Source organism: Pipistrellus hanaki (genome assembly GCF_964339955.1).
Source record: "Pipistrellus hanaki genome assembly, chromosome: 9".
NCBI classification, from domain to species: Eukaryota; Metazoa; Chordata; class Mammalia; order Chiroptera; family Vespertilionidae; genus Pipistrellus; species Pipistrellus hanaki.
In genome coordinates this window covers 78,411,200-78,427,871 of record NC_140511.1, presented here as the reverse complement: position 1 = coordinate 78,427,871, position 16,672 = coordinate 78,411,200, and the positions used below count along the sequence as shown (strand labels likewise).

At 64.5% G+C, this 16,672-nt stretch overlaps 2 protein-coding genes across 7 annotated transcripts; one reads left to right on the top strand and one right to left on the bottom strand.

Moving 5' to 3' along the window:
- The first annotated feature begins 50 nt into the window (after positions 1–50).
- On the top strand, positions 51–2,693 carry TRPT1 (tRNA phosphotransferase 1). 5 transcript variants are annotated; one of them, XM_084895936.1, is made up of 8 exons: positions 78–169; positions 326–406; positions 647–728; positions 1,592–1,761; positions 1,846–2,020; positions 2,209–2,265; positions 2,336–2,446; positions 2,551–2,693. In XM_084895936.1, the coding sequence occupies exons 2-8, from the start codon at positions 335–337 to the stop codon at positions 2,640–2,642; spliced, it is 759 nt and encodes a 252-aa protein (XP_084752062.1). In that variant the 5' UTR covers positions 78–169; positions 326–334; the 3' UTR covers positions 2,643–2,693. The 5 variants fall into 5 exon arrangements, 4 of the variants coding, with proteins under 4 accessions (XP_084752063.1, XP_084752061.1, XP_084752062.1 ...); XR_014796029.1 differs by having other exon boundaries at positions 57–406; positions 2,135–2,265; XM_084895934.1 differs by having other exon boundaries at positions 2,135–2,446.
- Positions 2,627–16,672, bottom strand: FERMT3 (FERM domain containing kindlin 3). 2 transcript variants are annotated; one of them, XM_084895864.1, is made up of 15 exons: positions 16,038–16,672; positions 15,276–15,447; positions 13,534–13,767; positions 13,232–13,351; positions 12,971–13,139; positions 12,628–12,730; positions 6,325–6,432; positions 6,051–6,185; positions 5,402–5,451; positions 5,167–5,291; positions 4,914–5,020; positions 4,588–4,821; positions 4,154–4,278; positions 3,290–3,431; positions 2,627–3,182 (listed from the first exon to the last, which is right to left on the bottom strand). In XM_084895864.1, exons 2-15 carry the CDS (start codon positions 15,433–15,435, stop codon positions 3,003–3,005), a joined length of 1,992 nt encoding a protein of 663 aa, XP_084751990.1. In that variant the 5' UTR covers positions 15,436–15,447; positions 16,038–16,672; the 3' UTR covers positions 2,627–3,002. The 2 variants fall into 2 exon arrangements, with proteins under 2 accessions (XP_084751990.1, XP_084751991.1); XM_084895865.1 differs by lacking the exons at positions 13,534–13,767; positions 15,276–15,447; positions 16,038–16,672 and having other exon boundaries at positions 13,248–13,350.

The window sequence follows — 16,672 nt, the reverse complement described above, 5'->3', positions numbered from 1 at the left end:
TCCCGCTCCGGCTTCTCATTGGCCAGCTTCGGGCGGAGCCGCGGTGGGTCCGGCCCTCCCTCCCGGATCTTCCGCCCCGGGGTCCGGGCCGCCCGCCTCGCCTCCTCGGCCCGAGGCTGACCCGCGAGCCCGGAACGCGGGCTCAGCCCCGCTGGCCCCGCGGCTGGCGGTGCGATGACCTTGGGCAGGCCGTGCCCGCTGGGCTCCGGGTCCCACGTGCCCCGGGGGGCGGGGGGGGCACCCCACATCCTGAGGCTGTGGCGCTCAGGGCGGGTTGGAGTCACGGGAGGCCCCTAACAGCCCCCGCTTGGCCCCGCGCCCCCAGGCTTTGGCCATGAGCTCTGGAGAGAGGAAGCTGGAAGCAGCGGGGCCCAGAGGGAGGAGGGCTCGCAGGCCCCGGGAACAGGTGCGCCCCCCCACCCTCACCCCGCCCCCGCGGTGGGCGGGGTGGGGGACCTGAGCCCCGGCTCCTGGGGAATGCCTGGCGGGCCTGGGGGCTGGGGGGTCACACTGTTCTCTGGCGCCCGGGACTGCGCTTCTGCGCTTCCTCTGGTCCCCCTCCCTGGGGCAGGCCACTCAGAGTCCCGGGGCGGCAGCGGCAAGACAGGGGCACCAGGGGACCGGAGCCACCTCTGAACTCTTACAGGACCGAGACGTGCAGCTGTCCAAGGCGCTGTCCTATGCCCTGCGCCACGGGGCCCTGGCGCTGGGGCTGCCCCTGGGGGCCGGTAAGTGGGGAGAAGGCTCCCGCGCAGGGGGCTCCCTCCACTGCCCACCGGGGTGGCCTGCAGGCCGCCTCCTCCCATTCACGGGGAGACCCAGAGCCCAGTATCCTCTCTGGGCAAACTGGGGGGAGCCTCTCTTTGGCCAGGCCTGTGACCCTAAAACATCTCAGAAGTGGGCACAGGGGGGGATGGTGGTGCAAATGAGGCTTATTGAGTACCCGCTGTGAGTCAAGTATGTACTAAGAGAGTCACTTTATCTTTTTAAAAATATATATATTTTTTCTTTCTTTAAATATATTTTACTGATTTGTTACAGAGAGGAAGGGAGAGGGATAGAGAGTTGGAAACATCAATGAGAGAGAAACATCAATCAGCTGCCTCCTGCACACCCCCGGGGGATATGCCCCCAACCAAGGTATATGCTCTTGACCAGAATCGAACCTTCAGTCAGCAGGCCGACGCTCTCTCCACTGAGCCAAACCGGTTAGGGCCACTTACCCTTTTTTTAAAAAGTTATTTTTATTGAATCCAGAGAGAAAGGGAGAGGGAGAGAGATAGAAACATCCATGATGAGAGAGAATCATTGATCAGCTACCTCCTGCACACCTCCCACTGGGGACCCAGCCTGCAACCCGAGCATGTGCCCTTGACGGGAATTGAACCCAGGACCCTTCGGTCTGCAGGCAGAAGCTCTATCCCCTGAGCCACACCAGCTGGGACACTTTGTGACCCTCCATGAGGCAGATCCTGTTCCCTTGAACCCGTGTGGTCCCCGAGCCCAGGCTCTGCTCTGTTGTGCGTGTCTCCCCTGTGCGCTCCGGCGTAGGCCTGAGCAAGTTCGACCCCTGAGCGCCACCTGCCCGCAGGCGGCTTCGTGCCCCTGCGCGCCCTCCTGCAGCTGCCCCAGTTCCGCGGCTTCTCGGCGGAGGACGTGCAGCGCGTGGTGGACACCAGCGCGAAGCAGCGGTTCGCCCTGCGGCCGGGCGACCCCGGCACCGGCCCCCTCATCCGGGCCAACCAGGGCCACTCCCTGCAGGTGGGGCTGACGGGGCAGTGGGAGAGCCAGGGGACCCTTGCCTGTGAGGGGCCTCACTCTGCCCATCCCCCCCACCCGTGCCAGGTTCCCGATCTGGAGCTGATGCCCCTGGAGACCCCGCGGGACCTGCCCCCGACGCTGGTCCACGGCACGTTCTGGCAGCACTGGCCCTCCATCCGGCTCAGGGGCCTGTCCTGCCGCGGAAGGACACACATCCACTTGGCCACAGGGCTGCCTGGGGACCCTGGGGTCATCAGTGGTCAGTATCCCCGCCCCCAGCTACTCCCACCCACTCTCCTCCCAGGTCCCCCCAAATGTCCAAAGCCCCCCCGTTCCCGTATGCAGCAGTACCCCTTTTCCTCTCTGAGTCCAGTACCCCAGCCTGCCCACGTTGGTAACTGCCACCCCAGAGGCCCCAGCCAGGCCCAGCTCCGGTTGTCTCTGCAGGCATGCGGCCGAACTGCCACGTGGCCGTGTTCGTCAACGGGCCCCTGGCCCTGGCCGGTGAGTGGGGGGCGGCAGGGCTGCCAGGGCCCCAGAGAGGGCCTGGGTCACAGCTCTGCTCCGTCTGCAGACGGAATCCCCTTCTTCCGCTCTGCCAACGGGGTGATCCTGACTCCAGGAAACGCCGATGGCTTCCTGCTCCCCAAGTACTTCACGGAGGCCCTGCAGCTGCGGCCCACCCGTGAGAACCTCCCTCCCCGCTTCCTGTGTCCCCAGCCTGTGTCCTCTGCCAACCCCAGGCTGACTGAGGTCCCCCTTTCTCTAACGCAATCCTCTCTGTCTCAGGAAAACCCCTCTCCTTGGCTGGCGATGAAGAGACAGAGTGTCAGAGTGGCCCCCAGCACAGCTCCAGAGGAGGGAGGATGATCCAACAATAAAATATTTATTAAAAAGGAAATGGAAAAAGATTAAAAAAAAACAAACAAAAACCTTCCAGTTTGAAACCATCACTTCCCATCCTGTGGCTACAGCTGGCCTTCCTGTGGCTCAGGGACCACTCCTAGGCCAGGGAGCTGGTCTCGGCACCCGGAGGAGGGAGGGTGACGCTGCAGAGCTCAGGCCCGCCTCCCGGGCCGGGGCGTGGCAGTCTGGCCGGGCCGGGGCCCTGGTCTGCACAAAGCCAGTGGGTGCGGATGTGCCCAGCTCGGTGCGTGGAGAGGGTGTGGGCAGTGAGTCCGGTGAGAGCGGGCTTCGCGGTGGCCATGGCGGGCGGTGAGTGACGGGCCGTCAGACGGGCCTCAGAAGGCCTCGTGGCCGCCCGTGAGCTGCAGAAAGAGGTCCTCGTCCAGCTCCTCGCCGCGGGCCCGCTCCCGTGTGGACAGGAAGATGTAGCCGCCTATGTACTCGTGCACGATGCGGCAGCTGGCAGACACGCAGCTGAACGCCACGTTGATGTGCTCGTCAAACTCGATGGCCACCTGCAGGCGGCGGGCGGGCGGTCAGGGGGCTGGGGGGGGGGTGGGGAGCCCTGGCCCTGCCCTGGCTGGTCTGGCCGGCCCCGCCCGCCCGCCCGCCTGCGGCCCACCTGCTTGATGTCCCAGTTGACGTTCCACTGGCGCATGTTGCTGAAGCGCCAGGTCTTGACCACGTCGCCCACGGCCAGGTCGATGCGGATCAGCCGGTTGTTGGCGATGCCCAGGATCTCATTCTTCCTGCTGCCCTTGAACCTGGTCGGCAGGAGGACAGGGTGAGTGAGGGCCCGCCCCCGGCCCGGAGCCTACCCAGGCCGCCTGCTGCAGAGCTCCGAGTGGGTTGTGCAAGAACTCATTTGGGCTCTCGGAGCCTCAAGTTCCTCATCTGGAAAGTGGGAGCTACCAGCGTGATCATTATAATAGCATCTGGCAGCGTCAGCACAGAACCTGTGCCTTTAAATAACTTTTTCTGCCCGGCTGGCGTGGCTCCGTGGGTGAGCTTCAAACTGTGAACCAGGAAGTCCCAGTTCGAGTCCCAGTCAGGGCATAGACCCTGGTTTCGGGCTCCATCCCCGGCAGGAGGCGTGCAGGAGGCAGCCGATCAATGAGCCTTTCACATCATGGATGTTTCTCTCCCTCTCCTCCCTTCCTCTCTGAAATCAATAAAAAATATATTTTTGCATAAGTGGCTTTTTTGTATCACCTGCTGCCTTGATCATATCTTCACAGGCTTAGAAAACGGGCAGGGGGCACCCCCAGTCCCAGCAGCCACGCTGGCCCGTCCCACCGACCAGCTCCCGGAGGCCGGGAGAGGGAAGGGTCCGGGGCAGAGCCGGCGCAGTTGGTCTCTGTCCTCTGGCCTGATCTGCTTGCTGTGGGGGAGCAGGCTGGGTGGGGCCACGGGGTGCCCTCAGTGAGCCCCGCCCAGAGCCGGAAGGAGGTTCAGGGTGAGGTGGGAGGGGTGGCGGGGTTCTTACTTGACTATCACGTAGGAGATGCCGAAGTCGGGCAGGGACTGCCAGGCCTGGATGAAGCGCAGCTGGGCCTCGGTCAGGGACAGCTGGGCCACGTTCTGGTGGGCTTCCAGGATCCGGGGGGTGAGCTGTGGGACCGCACGGGTGAGGGGCACCCCAAGTCCCAGCGGCCCCCGCCTGTCCCCATCCGCTGAGCGAGGGCAGGGCCCGGGCCCACTGTGGGCCCCAGAGTGCCCCTCCCACCACTCACACCCTGAGCTGAGCCAGGCCCGGCGGGGGCGTGGGCAGCGGGGCCGGGCCCCCTCCTCTGGGGGGGACCGCACTCCACCGCAGGGACACGGGGAGGAGGAACGAGGGAGCACGTGGCTTTCCGGGGGAAGGCTCTGGAGGTGGCCAGGTCAACGCTGTGGCCAGTCCACCGCCCAGCCCTCTGGCACCTGTTTGGCCTTGAACTTGCGCTGGAAGCGGGGGGCAACCAGGCCGTACGGGTTGAGGCCCTCCGCGGAGGCGTCCGGGCCCTGGGGCTGGCTGCCGGGGGCCCCGGTCCCCGTCCGCTGCAGGCTGAGGAAGGCCAGGATGGCCTGCACCTCGCTGGCGTAGCTGCTGTCCGCCATGGTGCGGCCCTTGGAGGCCAGCCGGCAGCCGGCCATCCAGCGGGCGTACTGCTGCTCCTGGGGGGGCGGAGGGGCGGTAAGGCCCGGCTCGGCTCCGGGCGGGTCCCTGCCCCGCTCCCGCCTCAGCCGGCCGGGCCCGCCGCCCTCACATCCTGGCACCGCAGGTAGAGCTCGCTCATGCCCTCGGGGGAGGGCACCAGGAGTTTGATGCAGAATTTCTGGCCAGAGACGTTGACATCAGGGACCACCTCACAGCCTGGGGGAGAAGAGGGGGCTTAGGAGGCCGGAGGGGGGACCGGCCGGAGCGGCCCAGGCCAATGCCAGCGGCGCAGCGGCCGGCCCGCACGGGGGTCCTCCCGGCCTCGGGGGAAGGGGCGGGCACCCCGGCCGGCCCGCACTCGCCCTTGAGGTTGAGCTGCTGAATGGGGTCGCCCGGGGCCTCCTCCTGGCTCTTGTAGTAGCTCAGCGTGGTCTCCTTGAACACCACCCAGTGCTGGCGGTACCCTTTCAGGGTCAGCTTCCGGGGCCTGCGGGGGAGGCGGGAGGTCCCAGGCCACTGTCCTCCCCCTCCACACACCCCTTCCTCCTCCTCTCCCCCTCCCCCCCCCCGCAGGGCTGCCAACTCTGCCCCACTCACCGCAAGATGCGGAGATGGTCCTTGAGTTCCGGGATGGCGGTGAGGCTGTCCTGGGGAGCAGAGGAGTCAGAGGGCCTGGCTCCGCCTGACCCTGATCCGGACCCCGCCCGCTGACCCTGACCCCGCCCGCTGACCCAGACCCTGCCCGCTGACCCTGCCCCTGCCCGCTGACCCCGCCCGCTGACCCTGACCCCGCCCGCTGACCCAGACCCTGCCCGCTGACCCTGACCCCGCCCTCTGACCCTGACCCCGCCCTCTGACCCGGACCCCGCCCTCCGACCTGGACCCCGCCCTCTGACCCGGACCCCGCCCTCTGACCCGGACCCCGCCCTCTGACCCTGACCCTGCCCGCTGACCCTGACCCTGCCCGCTGACCCTGCCCGCTGACCCTGACCCCGCCCGCTGACCCGGACCCCGCCCTCTGACCCGGACCCCGCCCTCTGACCCGGACCCCGCCCTCTGACCCTGACCCTGCCCGCTGACCCTGCCCGCTGACCCTGACCCCGCCCGCTGACCCGGACCCCGCCCTCTGACCCTGACCTCGCCCTCTGACCCGGACCCCACCCTCTGACCCAGACCCCGCCCTCTGACCCTGACCCCGCCCTCTGACCCGGACCCTGCCCTCTGACCCGGACCCCGCCCTCCTCACCAGCACGTTGGCGGGCGCCGAGCCCTCCAGCTTCACCTCCAGGTTGCTCAGGGCGGCATCCAGGTCGTCCAGCCCCGGGTCTGCGCCCGCGGGCTCACTCACCTCCCCGCTCTGCGACAGCTTGTTGATGTGGTACTGGGGGGGCACACGGCCAGGCGGCTCAGTGGGCGGCCCCTTCACCCACCGGGCCCCAAGCTGGGCTTCCTGGAGAGGGCCCTCTGGAGGACCCTGCCTGCCCGGGCCGCCCGCCCCCGCCCCCGCCCCGGCGCCTCACCTGCAGGGCGGCGAACACCATCATCTCCTCCTCCGTGCAGTCGATCTCCTCCAGCAGCAGGTCCCAGCGCGCCTGCTCGTACAGCTGGGTCAGCCGCACCGGGTCTGTCTGCAGCGCGGGGGAGCGGGGGCTGGGTGGGTCAGGGGTCCAGTGCCTCAGCCCTCAGCCCTCAGCCCTCAGCCCGGCCCTCGGTGCCGTGGCCCCGCGGGGGCAGCCGATCCCAGCCCCGGCCGCACAGCCGGCCTGGCCATCCGCCCAGGGTACTGGCACCTTTTCCCTCGCAACCTTTCTGCACGGATGCTGCTGGGCACCCCCGTGCTGCTGAGGGCAGAGGGGGACTGAGTAACCCGATCAATAAACAGGTGAAGTGATCCAAGAGCGTGAGAAAAGCTAGAAACAAAACAGCTGCAAAAAAAAAAAAAGGAAAGAAAAGAAAACAGCTGCTAAGGGTTGGCTCCCAGTGGGAGGAGTGCAGGAGGCAGCTGATCAATGTTTCTCATTGATGTCTCTCTCTCTCTCTTTCTCTCTATCTCTCTTTCTCTCTCTCCAAAATAAGTAAAAACATTAAAAAAAAATATGTAAGCCCTAACTGGTTTGGCTCAGTGGACAGAGCATCGGCCTGCACACTGAAGGGTCCCAGGTTTGATTCCTGCCAAGGGCATGTACCTGGGTTGCGGGTGCACAACCAGTAGGGGGCATGCAGGAGGCAGCTGATTGATGTTTCTCTCTCATCAATGTTTCTAACTCTATTCCTCTCCTTTCCTCTCTGTAAAAAATCAATGAAATATATATTTTTAAAAAATAAATAAATATATAAAAGATGTTAATTGTACAAGAAATACAAACCAGAGTATATTAAAATTAGGAACGTTACCAAAATAAGCCATTCACGTGCTTGCTTTGGCAGCGCATGTATAAAGTTAACCATTAAGAGAATGAAAAGGCGAAGCACAGGTGGAAAAATATATTCACAACATATTTATCTGACCAGGCGCTCCCACACCAAACACATGAAGAAGAGGATTTCCGAGTGGCTAACGGCCAGATGAAAAGGGCTCCGCGTGACCAGTCCCCGGGAGACATGAGTTAGAGCCACAGAAAAAGCACATCGCTGGGCGGCTGGGTCGGGTGTGGGGAGCAATGGCTTCCAGTGGGCACCAGAGAACCTTCTGGGGGCGGGAACGGGCTAAAACCGGACTGTGGTGGCAGTTGCACAACTGTGTAAATTTACTAAAAATAGCCACCGGAATGCTTACGATGGGCGCCTTTTACAGTATGTGAGTTATCTCTCAGTGAAGCTGTTTTAGAAAACATATAAATAAAAAACAACAGCTGAAACCGGTTTGGCTCAGTGGTAGAGCATAGGTCTGTGGACTGAAAGGTCCCGGGTTCGATTCCGGTGAAGGGCATGTACATTGGTTGCGGGCACATCTCCGGTAGCGGGTGTGCAAGAGGCAGCTGGTCAATGTTTCTCTCTCATTGACGTTTCTAGCTCTCTATCTCTCTCCCTTCCTCTCTGTAAAATAAAAAACAATAGCCTTTCTGCACCAGAACGGCCACAGGGACGACGAGGCTGTGGATTCCTGCGGAGGGGTGCCGGGGGGTACACCCTCTGGGAAGCTGCCTAACAGCTACCCACCACAGCGTCCGCCCTGGACCCAGCGATCCCGCTCCGGGCGTGCGCCCTGCAGAAACGTGCGCCTGGCCCTGGCGGCTAGCTCCGCTGGTTAGAGCATCGTCCCGATACACCAAGGCTGCAGGTTCAATCCCCAGTCAGGGCTCAGACAAGAGGCAACCCATGAATGCATCAACAAGTGGAACAACAATTCCTTCTCTCTCTAACCAATCAATATGTAACTTAAAAAAAAAAAAAGTTAACTTCCCCATTTCTTAAAGAAATGTGTACCTATGTTTACCAAAATTCACATGAAATGTTCATAGCATCTGTGTTCTTTAAAAAAAAAATTATATATATATATATATATATATATATATATATATATATATATATATATATATATATATTCATTTTTTGTTGATGTCAGTGAGGAAGGGAGAGGGAGACAGAAACATCAGTGATGAGACAGAATCATTGATCGGCTGCCTCCTGCTGGGGATCAAGCCCGCAACCCAGGCCTGCGCCCTCGATGGGAATCAAACCAGCGGCCCTCAGTCTGCAGGCCGACGCTCTACCCACTGAGCCACACCCGCTAAAGCTGCTGCTGTTCTACAAACCTACCAGGACTATGTAACTCTTTCAGCCATCATATATTACGTTAACAAAAATTTAATTAAAACACACACACACCCACACACACACACAAAAAGCACAACAAAAACCACGTGGGTTTTAGATGTCAGGCGACAGAACACATGGGGAGGAGGCCCACAGGCAGCTCAGCGTCACCCCGGACCTAAGGACCAGGGAGCCAGGCAGCCGCGCCCACAGGACAGGGTGCGAGCCCCGGGGGCAGCAGAGGCTCCTCTGAGAACTCAGCTGAGAACGGAGGAGCGTGTGCGCGTGTGTGTATGTGTGAGTGTGTGCGTGTGAGTGTGTGTATGCATGCGCATGTGTGTATGTATGTATGCGCACGTGTGTATGTGCGTGCATATGTGTGTATGTGTGCGCATATGTGTGTGTATGTGTGAGTGTGTGTATGTGTGTCTGTGTATGGGTGTGCGCATGTGTGTATGTATGTGTGTGCGAGTGTGCCTGTGTGCGTATGTGTGCGCGTGCATATGTATGTGTATTATGAGTGTGTATGTGTAAGCATGTGTGCATATGTGCGTACGCATGCACACGTGTGTATGTGCGAATGTGCACATACGTGTGTGCATGTGTATATGTGCATGTGTGTGTGTATGTGTGAGTGTATGTATGTGTGAGTGTGTGTATGTGTGCATGTATATGTGAGTGTGTGTATTGTAAGGGTGTGTGTATGTGTGTGCATGTGTATATGTGAGCGTGTGTGTGCATGTGTGTGAGTGTGTATGCATGTGTGTGTGCGTGTGTGTATGTATATGTGAGCGTGTGCTGTGTGTGTATGTATGTATATGTGAGTGTGTGCATGTGTATGTGTGTGAGAGAGAGTGTGTGTGTGTGGTATGTATGCGTGTGTGTGAGTGTGTGTGAGTATGAGTGGTGTGTATGCGTGTGTATGTGAGTGTGTGTGAGTGTCTGTATGTGTGTATATGTGTGTGTATGCGTGTGTGTGTGTGTGTGTGTGTGTAAATGGCCCGCGGCTGGTGGAAGAAACCTCTGGAAGCAGCAGGTGGAACACTGACCAGCCCTCCCGCAGGTGGGCACAGCCACTCCACACAGCCAGGGCAGAGAACACCTGCTCCATGGCGTGTTGATGCCCAGGCCGCTCACTGTGCGGGTGGGGGGCGGGGGGCGAGGGGTGGGTGGGATGGAGTGGGGTGGGGGGGGTGAGTTAGCCCTGGCTTGAAGGCTGCTCGGGTCCTGTCATCAATATTCAAGCCTTAGGAGCGTTAAACTGCTTTCAAACATCTCCCCCTCTTCCCCAAACAAATTGTCTAAATACTCAAAGGGCTGCCCAGCTGGGTTGCTCAGTGGGCAGCGCGCCGGGGTGAAGAGATGTTTGAACATGGATTGTGCTGGCTGCACCGCTCCGTGAACAGGCTGACAGCCGTTGACCTGCACACTTCCGGTGACAGATTAGGTGAGGTGTGTGAGCTCTCAGCGCAGCCTCAGCCTCAGTCACAGCAGCAGCAAGTCTGACGGGCGTGTGGCTGTGGCGCGGGGGCAGTGAGGTGTGCGATGGCAGGAGGGGAGGGGAGGGTCCTAAGGTTCTCAGATGCTGTGTGAAGCGGTACTATTACTACATGGTAACAGTTGATGTGAGCTAGTCCCAGCCGGTGTGGCTCAGTGGATAGAACACCGGCCTGCAGACTGAAGGGTCCCGGGTTCGATTCTGGTCAAGGGCACATGCCCGGGTTGCAGGCTTGATCCCCAGTGGGGGGCGTGCAGGAGGCAGCTGATCAATGATTCTCTAGCTCATTGGGGACAGAGCAGCGGGGTAGGGGGACAGAGATGTGGGGGAGGGGACAGAGCAGCGGGGGAGGGGGCAAAGACGTGGGGGAGGGGACATCATGGATGTTTCTACCTCTCTTTCCCTTTCCCTTCCTCTCTGAAATCAATAAAAATATTTTAAAAAATAGTATCTGTGCTATAACCCCTAAAGCAACAGCTGAAAGAAAAAAAGCATAGCTAATCAGCTAATATGATAGAGATAAAGTGGAAGATAAAATTACTCAATCCGGAGGGCGGGAAAGGCCAGAGAAGGGGAAGGAGGTGGTGAGGGTGGAGGAACTGGGTGGGGAGGGGTGGGGAGGGTGAGAGAGGGTCACTGAGGTCACGGTGGGCAGGGCCGGGTCAGGCTGGGCCTCGGGGATGGCAGTGGGACCAGAGGAGCCACACAGCCTTCGGCCGGTCCCAGGCGTGATGTGACCTACTGTGTGCCATGACCTACTGTGTGCGGGCCAGGCTTCATCCTGAGCTGTGTGTGTGTGTGTGGGGGGGGGGGTTGGGGGGTGTAGGCCCTGGGAGGCCGGGGAGGCTGGTGGCCAGACATGGAGATAAGAGGAGACGGGTGGTTTGGGCTTCAGTCCGAGGGGGCTCAGCAGGCACCTGGAGGGACGGGCAGGAAGGGAGGGAGGGACCAGCATCGTGAGGGCGGATGCGGCCCAGCACCGGAGCCCGTGCCCTGATCCGGGGCCTGAGCCGCGGTGGCCACCTGGACACGGAGCCTAGAGCTCGGGGAGAGTCTGGGCGGAGATATAAAGAGGGGCTGTGAAGAGCACGCACAGACTGAAATCCGTGAGACGGGGGTTCCAGGGGGAGGGGTGCAGAGGGGGAGCCGGGAGGGAGCCGCGGAGGAGGCAGGGTCGCCGAGCAGCCGGGGGGCAGTGAGAGACAGGGCGCCTGGGGGTCACGAGGGGCTGAGAAACACGTGGGCAGCAGTGAGCAGCGGACAGACAGACAGAAGAGGCGTGCTCTCCAGAGGGGAGGGGGCAGGCACCAGCGGAGAAGGGGACAGCGAGCACCCAGGAAAGGCCGGATTCTGGGGAGAAGGAACACGCGACCCCCAGGACTGCAGGCGGCGGCCGTGGTTGGAAGCTCCTCAGTGAGGGACAGAGCAGCGGGGGAGGGGGACAGAGATGTGGGGGAGGGGGACAGAGCAGTGGGGGAGGGGGACAGAGCAGCGGGGGAGGGGGCAGAGACGTGGGAGAGGGGACAGAGCAGCGGGGGAGGGGGACAGAGCAGCGGGGGAGGGGGACAGAGCAGCGGGGGAGGGGGACAGAGCAGCGGGGGAGGGGGACAGAGATGTGGGGGAGGGGGACAGAGCAGCGGGGGAGGGGGACAGAGATGTGGGGGAGGGGGACAGAGCAGCGGGGGAGGGGGACAGAGATGTGGGGGAGGGGGACAGAGCAGCGGGGGAGGGGGACAGAGCAGCGGGGGAGGGGGACAGAGCAGCGGGGGAGGGGGACAGAGCAGCGGGGGAGGGGGACAGAGCAGCGGGGGAGGGGGACAGAGCAGCGGGGGAGGGGGACAGAGCAGCGGGGAGGGGGACAGAGCAGCGGGGGAGGGGGACAGAGCAGCGGGGGAGGGGGACAGAGCAGCGGGGGAGGGGGACAGAGATGTGGGGGAGGGGGACAGAGCAGTGGGGGAGGGGGACAGAGCAGCGGGGGAGGGGGACAGAGCAGCGGGGGAGGGGGACAGAGCAGCGGGGGAGGGGGACAGAGCAGCGGGGGAGGGGGACAGAGCAGCGGGGGAGGGGGACAGAGCAGCGGGGGAGGGGGACAGAGCAGCGGGGGAGGGGGACAGAGCAGCGGGGGAGGGGGACAGAGCAGCGGGGGAGGGGGACAGAGCAGCGGGGGAGGGGGACAGAGCAGCGGGGGAGGGGGACAGAGCAGCGGGGGAGGGGGACAGAGCAGCGGGGGAGGGGGACAGAGCAGCGGGGAGGGACGCCTGGGGGTGGCCGTGGCCACAGGGCCGGGAGGGGAAGGCCCCCTGGCTCGGCGCAGCGCTGCCTCCTGCAGCACCTCCCTGAGCCAGGCAGGCTCCCAGGCCGGCTCCCAGGCCGGCTCCCAGGCCACCACAGTCTACACGCAGGTGGGCCATCTCTCCCCGACGCCCTCGGCGCCGCCCGGGCCCAGAGTTAACGAACGGCGGTGAGTGGGTAATGGACAGACACAGACCCTGACAGGCCTCTGAGACCCCGAACCCAGGTGTCACGGACCCAGCCCCTGCCCGGCCCAGCCCGGCCTGGCCTGGCCCACCTTGGGGTCCAGGTCGAAGAAGCTGTAGTACTTGAAGCGCAGCCAGAGCGTGTCCCCGGCCCGGATGCCCTGCTGCATGAGGCACCGCGAGGAGTCCAGCCACCTGGGGGCGGGGAGGGGCGGGAGGGGCAGCTGAGCCGGCAGCGTGGGGGCCGGGGCCGGGGGCCGGGGCTGGGGGCTGGGCCGGGCTTGGGGGCTGGGGCTGGGGGCTGGGCGGGCCTTGGGGGCGAGCACACAGATAGGAAAGGCCTGGAGACAGGAGACCTGGCTCTGGGGTGAGCAGGACCCTGAGGGGAGTGGGGGCCCCCAGGGTCGGGTGCAGGGGCAGCCGCGGGCAGGGCACCTGCTGTGCAGCTGGGCCTTGTCCAGCAGGGAGCCGGGCCGCGGCAGGCGCTGCAGCAGGAGGGGGTCGGGCGGCGGCTGGGGCCGGCTCAGCATGTGGTAGCAGGCCTCCGTCTGCGCGCTGTCTGAGAAGTGGGCGGGCATCCCCCGGAACAGCGCGGGTGCCATGCCTGCGGGAGGTGGGGGTCAGCCAGGCCGCAGTCCCGGGCCTCCTGGGCCTGCCCCGCCCCGCCCCCCAGCTGGCCCACCCCGGGGTGCTCACCCCCAGCCAGGACGACCTTGGTGAGGTCATACACCTCCTCCTCCGGCTCCTTCTCCTTCTTCTTCTTCTCCTTCTTCTCCGGAGCCCGGAGCAGGGACAGCTCCTCGGGGTGCCGGATGCCTGCCGGAGCGGGGCCTCAGGGGGAGCAGGCCGCCCGGGGCCTCCTGCCCCTCCCCACAGGGGCACTGGGGGAGGCCAGCCCCGCGGGCAGGATGGGCCCGAGGGGCAGGGACAACATGACTGCAGCTGGGCCTGTGCAGGAGGGTCCCTAGCAGGGGGCTGGGCGGGGCCCGGAGACTCACTGAGGAGGCGGCAGATGGCGGCCACAGCCCGGAACAGGGGCTGGGAGAAGCTGGCCCGCAGGCGCAGGGCGCGGCGGTTGGGCAGCCGCAGGAGCACCGGCCGGTGCTGCCGCCCGAACAGCAGGCGGGCGTCGGCCAGGATGCCGTACTTGTCCAGCGTCCAGTGCGTCTGCAGCAGCCACTGGCTCTTCTGCTCCCACCAGATGGCGTGGTCCGACCAGTCCTGCTTGCGGTCTGCGCCCGGGAGGCAGGGCGGGCACTGTCACCGTCAGACCCCACACTTCCTCCGTGTCATCCCTCCACGCCCCCTCCTGTCCGCACCAGTGCCAGTGCCGACCAGCCCAGGGGCTGGCTCCCTGCCCCCTCCCCCCCTGCACCCCAGGGACCTTCCTAACGTCAGCCTTGCCCGACAGCCCCTTGCGTGGCACCCGCCACCTCCAGGCGAGTCCGGCGGCCTATGGCGGCCTGTGGCTCTGAGTCCCGCCGGGCCTGGGTGCCGGGCAGAGCGCCCTGCCCGCCCTCGCTGGCCTCACACCTCCTGGCGGCCCCTCAGCACTCAGGGGCGGCTTCTCCTGTGAGCCCCGCCCGGGCTGGGGCGGCCTCCCCGGCCCAGGCCCACGCCGGCTCCGTGAGGGCCGCATGGGGGAGGCCAGGGGCTGGGCGGGCCCAGCTCAAGGAGCTCCGGGGGAGTGTGTGAGGCACTAGGCAGCGGTCGGCAAACTCATCCGTCTACAGAGCCAAATATCCACAGGACAACGAATGAAATTTCTTTGGAGAGCCCAATTTTTAAACTTAAACTTCTTCTAACGCCACTTCTTCGACATAGACTCGCCCAGGCCGTGGTATTTTGTGGAAGAGCCACACTCATGGGACCAAAGAGCCGCGTGTGGCTCACGAGCCGCAGTTTGCCGACCACGGGCCTAGAGGATGAGCGGGCACAGGAGGGGGGCACCCAGTCCCCCCTGCAGGGGCTCGGAGCTAAGGGACCGGCTCGGGGGGCCCTGCAGTGGGTGGAGGAGTGGCTCCCGTCTGTCTGTCTCTCTGTCTAGCCCCGTGTGATGCCATGGGCTGTGCTCTCCGCCGCACCCACGGCCCTCTCTGGAGGGACCCCGCTCCCAGCGCTTCCGCAGCCTCGCTGGGCCCTGCCCTCTGGAAGGCCCTCACCACCTTCTGGCCGAGCCGTCCTGGGGCCTGCCCGCCGACTTCCCTCCCGGGAGCACGTGGTGGCCGGTCTGAAGAGGCCACCCCCCCGCAGGCCGCAGGCCCCGGCCGGGCGCTCGCAGGCTGCTGTCCAGCTCTGGCTATCGGGGGGCCAGGAAGGGGCGGCGGGCACCCCGCAGGGAAAGGGGATGGCATGTCACTGCCCTGCTCCTTCCAATGCCGATACCACAGGCTGCTCTGCTGCAACTTCCTGTGGGGGCAGGGCCTTCCCACCGGCTGGGCCTTCACCAGCCCGAGGCTTCCGCCCCCGGGGAGGGGGTGTGGGAGCGGAGCCCCGGGTGACCTCCCTCAGCCCCTCGGGGCGGCGGGGCGGGGGGGGGCTGGGGCCGGCCTGCCCCTTGGGCCTGGGCTGGCTGGAGTGGGAGGGAGGAGGGAGGAGGGGAGGCCGGGAGGGGAAGTGGGGGAAGTGTCTTTTTTGGGACCGAACGATTAAGCGGAGCCTGAGTCAGGGTGACTCGGTTATCTGTGGGGGCCGTGCGGGGCGGCCGGGAGCCCGGTCTGGGGGCGGTGGCCGCACTCACTGATCTGCTCCACGATCTTCAGGATCACCCCGCCGATGTGCGACTCCCCGGTCACCCGGAGGGTCACCGACTCCGCCTCGGGGTCCTCCTCGCCCACAAACACGCGCAGCTCCCAGGACGTGTCGATGTAGTCGCCCGTGGCCGTCTTCATGCCCGCCATGGCTGGGCGGCTCTGCGGTGGGCGGGAGGAAGCAGCTGGGCAAGGCGCCGGGCCCGGGAGCTGCCTGGGTGCGAGGGGAAGAGGCCCAGGGTGCCCCGGACGGGAGTGGGGGTGGGGGTGGGAGAGGGCGGGGGGCAGAGCAGACCCGCAGGCCAGGACCCCGCGGCAGCAGCCGGACACGGAGTGCTGAGTGGTTCCAGGCGAACCTCAGACCTTCTCCTCATCACCGTGGCTAAGCTGCGAGCACCCTCGGAGACCATGCTGTTCGGCCCTCTCCCAGCTTACAGATGGGAAGATTGAGGCCCAGCAAAGAGAAAGAGGGGGCTCACTCAAGAGCACCCCGCTTACTGGCAGAGCTGGGCACAACCTCCATTTGCTTCCCCAGTTCACAACTCACCCCAGGCCCACGCGGGCAAGCTGCCACCCTGGGCATGGCTGTGCCCCAGGTCAGAGAATAGCGCCAATCCCGCCCCAGAGGCGAGCTCCGAGCGGGCCAGCCCCGCAAGGCCTCTGCAGGCGCGGGAAGTGCGGGCTGTGCCCGGAGGAGGCCGTGGGGCCGGGGCCCGGGCGGAGGAGGGCGGGAGGAGAAGGGCCCATCTTACCTGGCCTGCAAGGGGCTGCGGCTGCAGGCGAGGGTCGGAGTGCGAGCCAGTCCCGGCCTCAGCCCAGCACCTGCAGAGCCTGGCGCCCGCGTCTCCTCCGCTTTCTCTTTGGAGCTTCCTTCAGAGGGCAGCCCTGGCCTCTGAGCGGGGCGGGCTCAGCCCCTCCCCAGGGCGGGCTGGGGCTCTGGGTTCAGGAAGCAAACTGCCAGCCGCTGCTGCGGGCCGCAGGGGCCCCGCCTTGCCCGGCGAGCACAGGAAGCCGGGGTGAGGCTGGTGGGCCCAGCGCCACAGAAGGGTCCCCTCTCGGGAGGGTTGCTCAGTTCAAGAGAAGCCATCAATGCGTGCTCCTGGCGAGGCCCCTGTGGGGAGGGCGCCAGCTCGTCCTGCCTGCGAGGGGCTGGGGCTGCAGGTGGAGGGCTGGGTGCGAGTCTCCTTCCCCACCCCTTCTCCCTGTGCTTCCCCCGAGGGCCGCCATCGGGGGTGGGTGCTGTGGGCTAGGAAACACCCCCAGGTGCCGAGGAGAGCCACGGAATTGAAAGGACTGGATCCAGGTTTAGGACCTGGCAGGTCAAGTCAGCTCAAGGCCCAATGTCCCTTATCCCCACGAGGGCATCTGAAGAAGGCCTGAGGGGAAA

Bases quoted from the DNA above. Each gene is read 5' to 3' on its own strand.
- TRPT1 (XM_084895934.1), top strand. From the start codon at position 335: ATGAGCTCTGGAGAGAGGAAGCTGGAAGCAGCGGGGCCCAGAGGGAGG. The intron at 1,762-1,845 runs GTGGGGCTGACG...CACCCGTGCCAG, and splicing joins ACCAGGGCCACTCCCTGCAG to GTTCCCGATCTGGAGCTGAT. The intron at 2,447-2,550 runs GTGAGAACCTCC...TCTCTGTCTCAG, and splicing joins CCTGCAGCTGCGGCCCACCC to GAAAACCCCTCTCCTTGGCT.
- FERMT3 (XM_084895864.1), bottom strand. From the start codon at position 15,435: ATGGCGGGCATGAAGACGGCCACGGGCGACTACATCGACACGTCCTGG. The intron at 13,140-13,231 runs GTGAGCACCCCG...CACCTCCCGCAG, and splicing joins CAAGGTCGTCCTGGCTGGGG to GCATGGCACCCGCGCTGTTC. The intron at 3,432-4,153 runs GTAAGAACCCCG...CCTGCCGACCAG, and splicing joins ATCTCCTACGTGATAGTCAA to GTTCAAGGGCAGCAGGAAGA.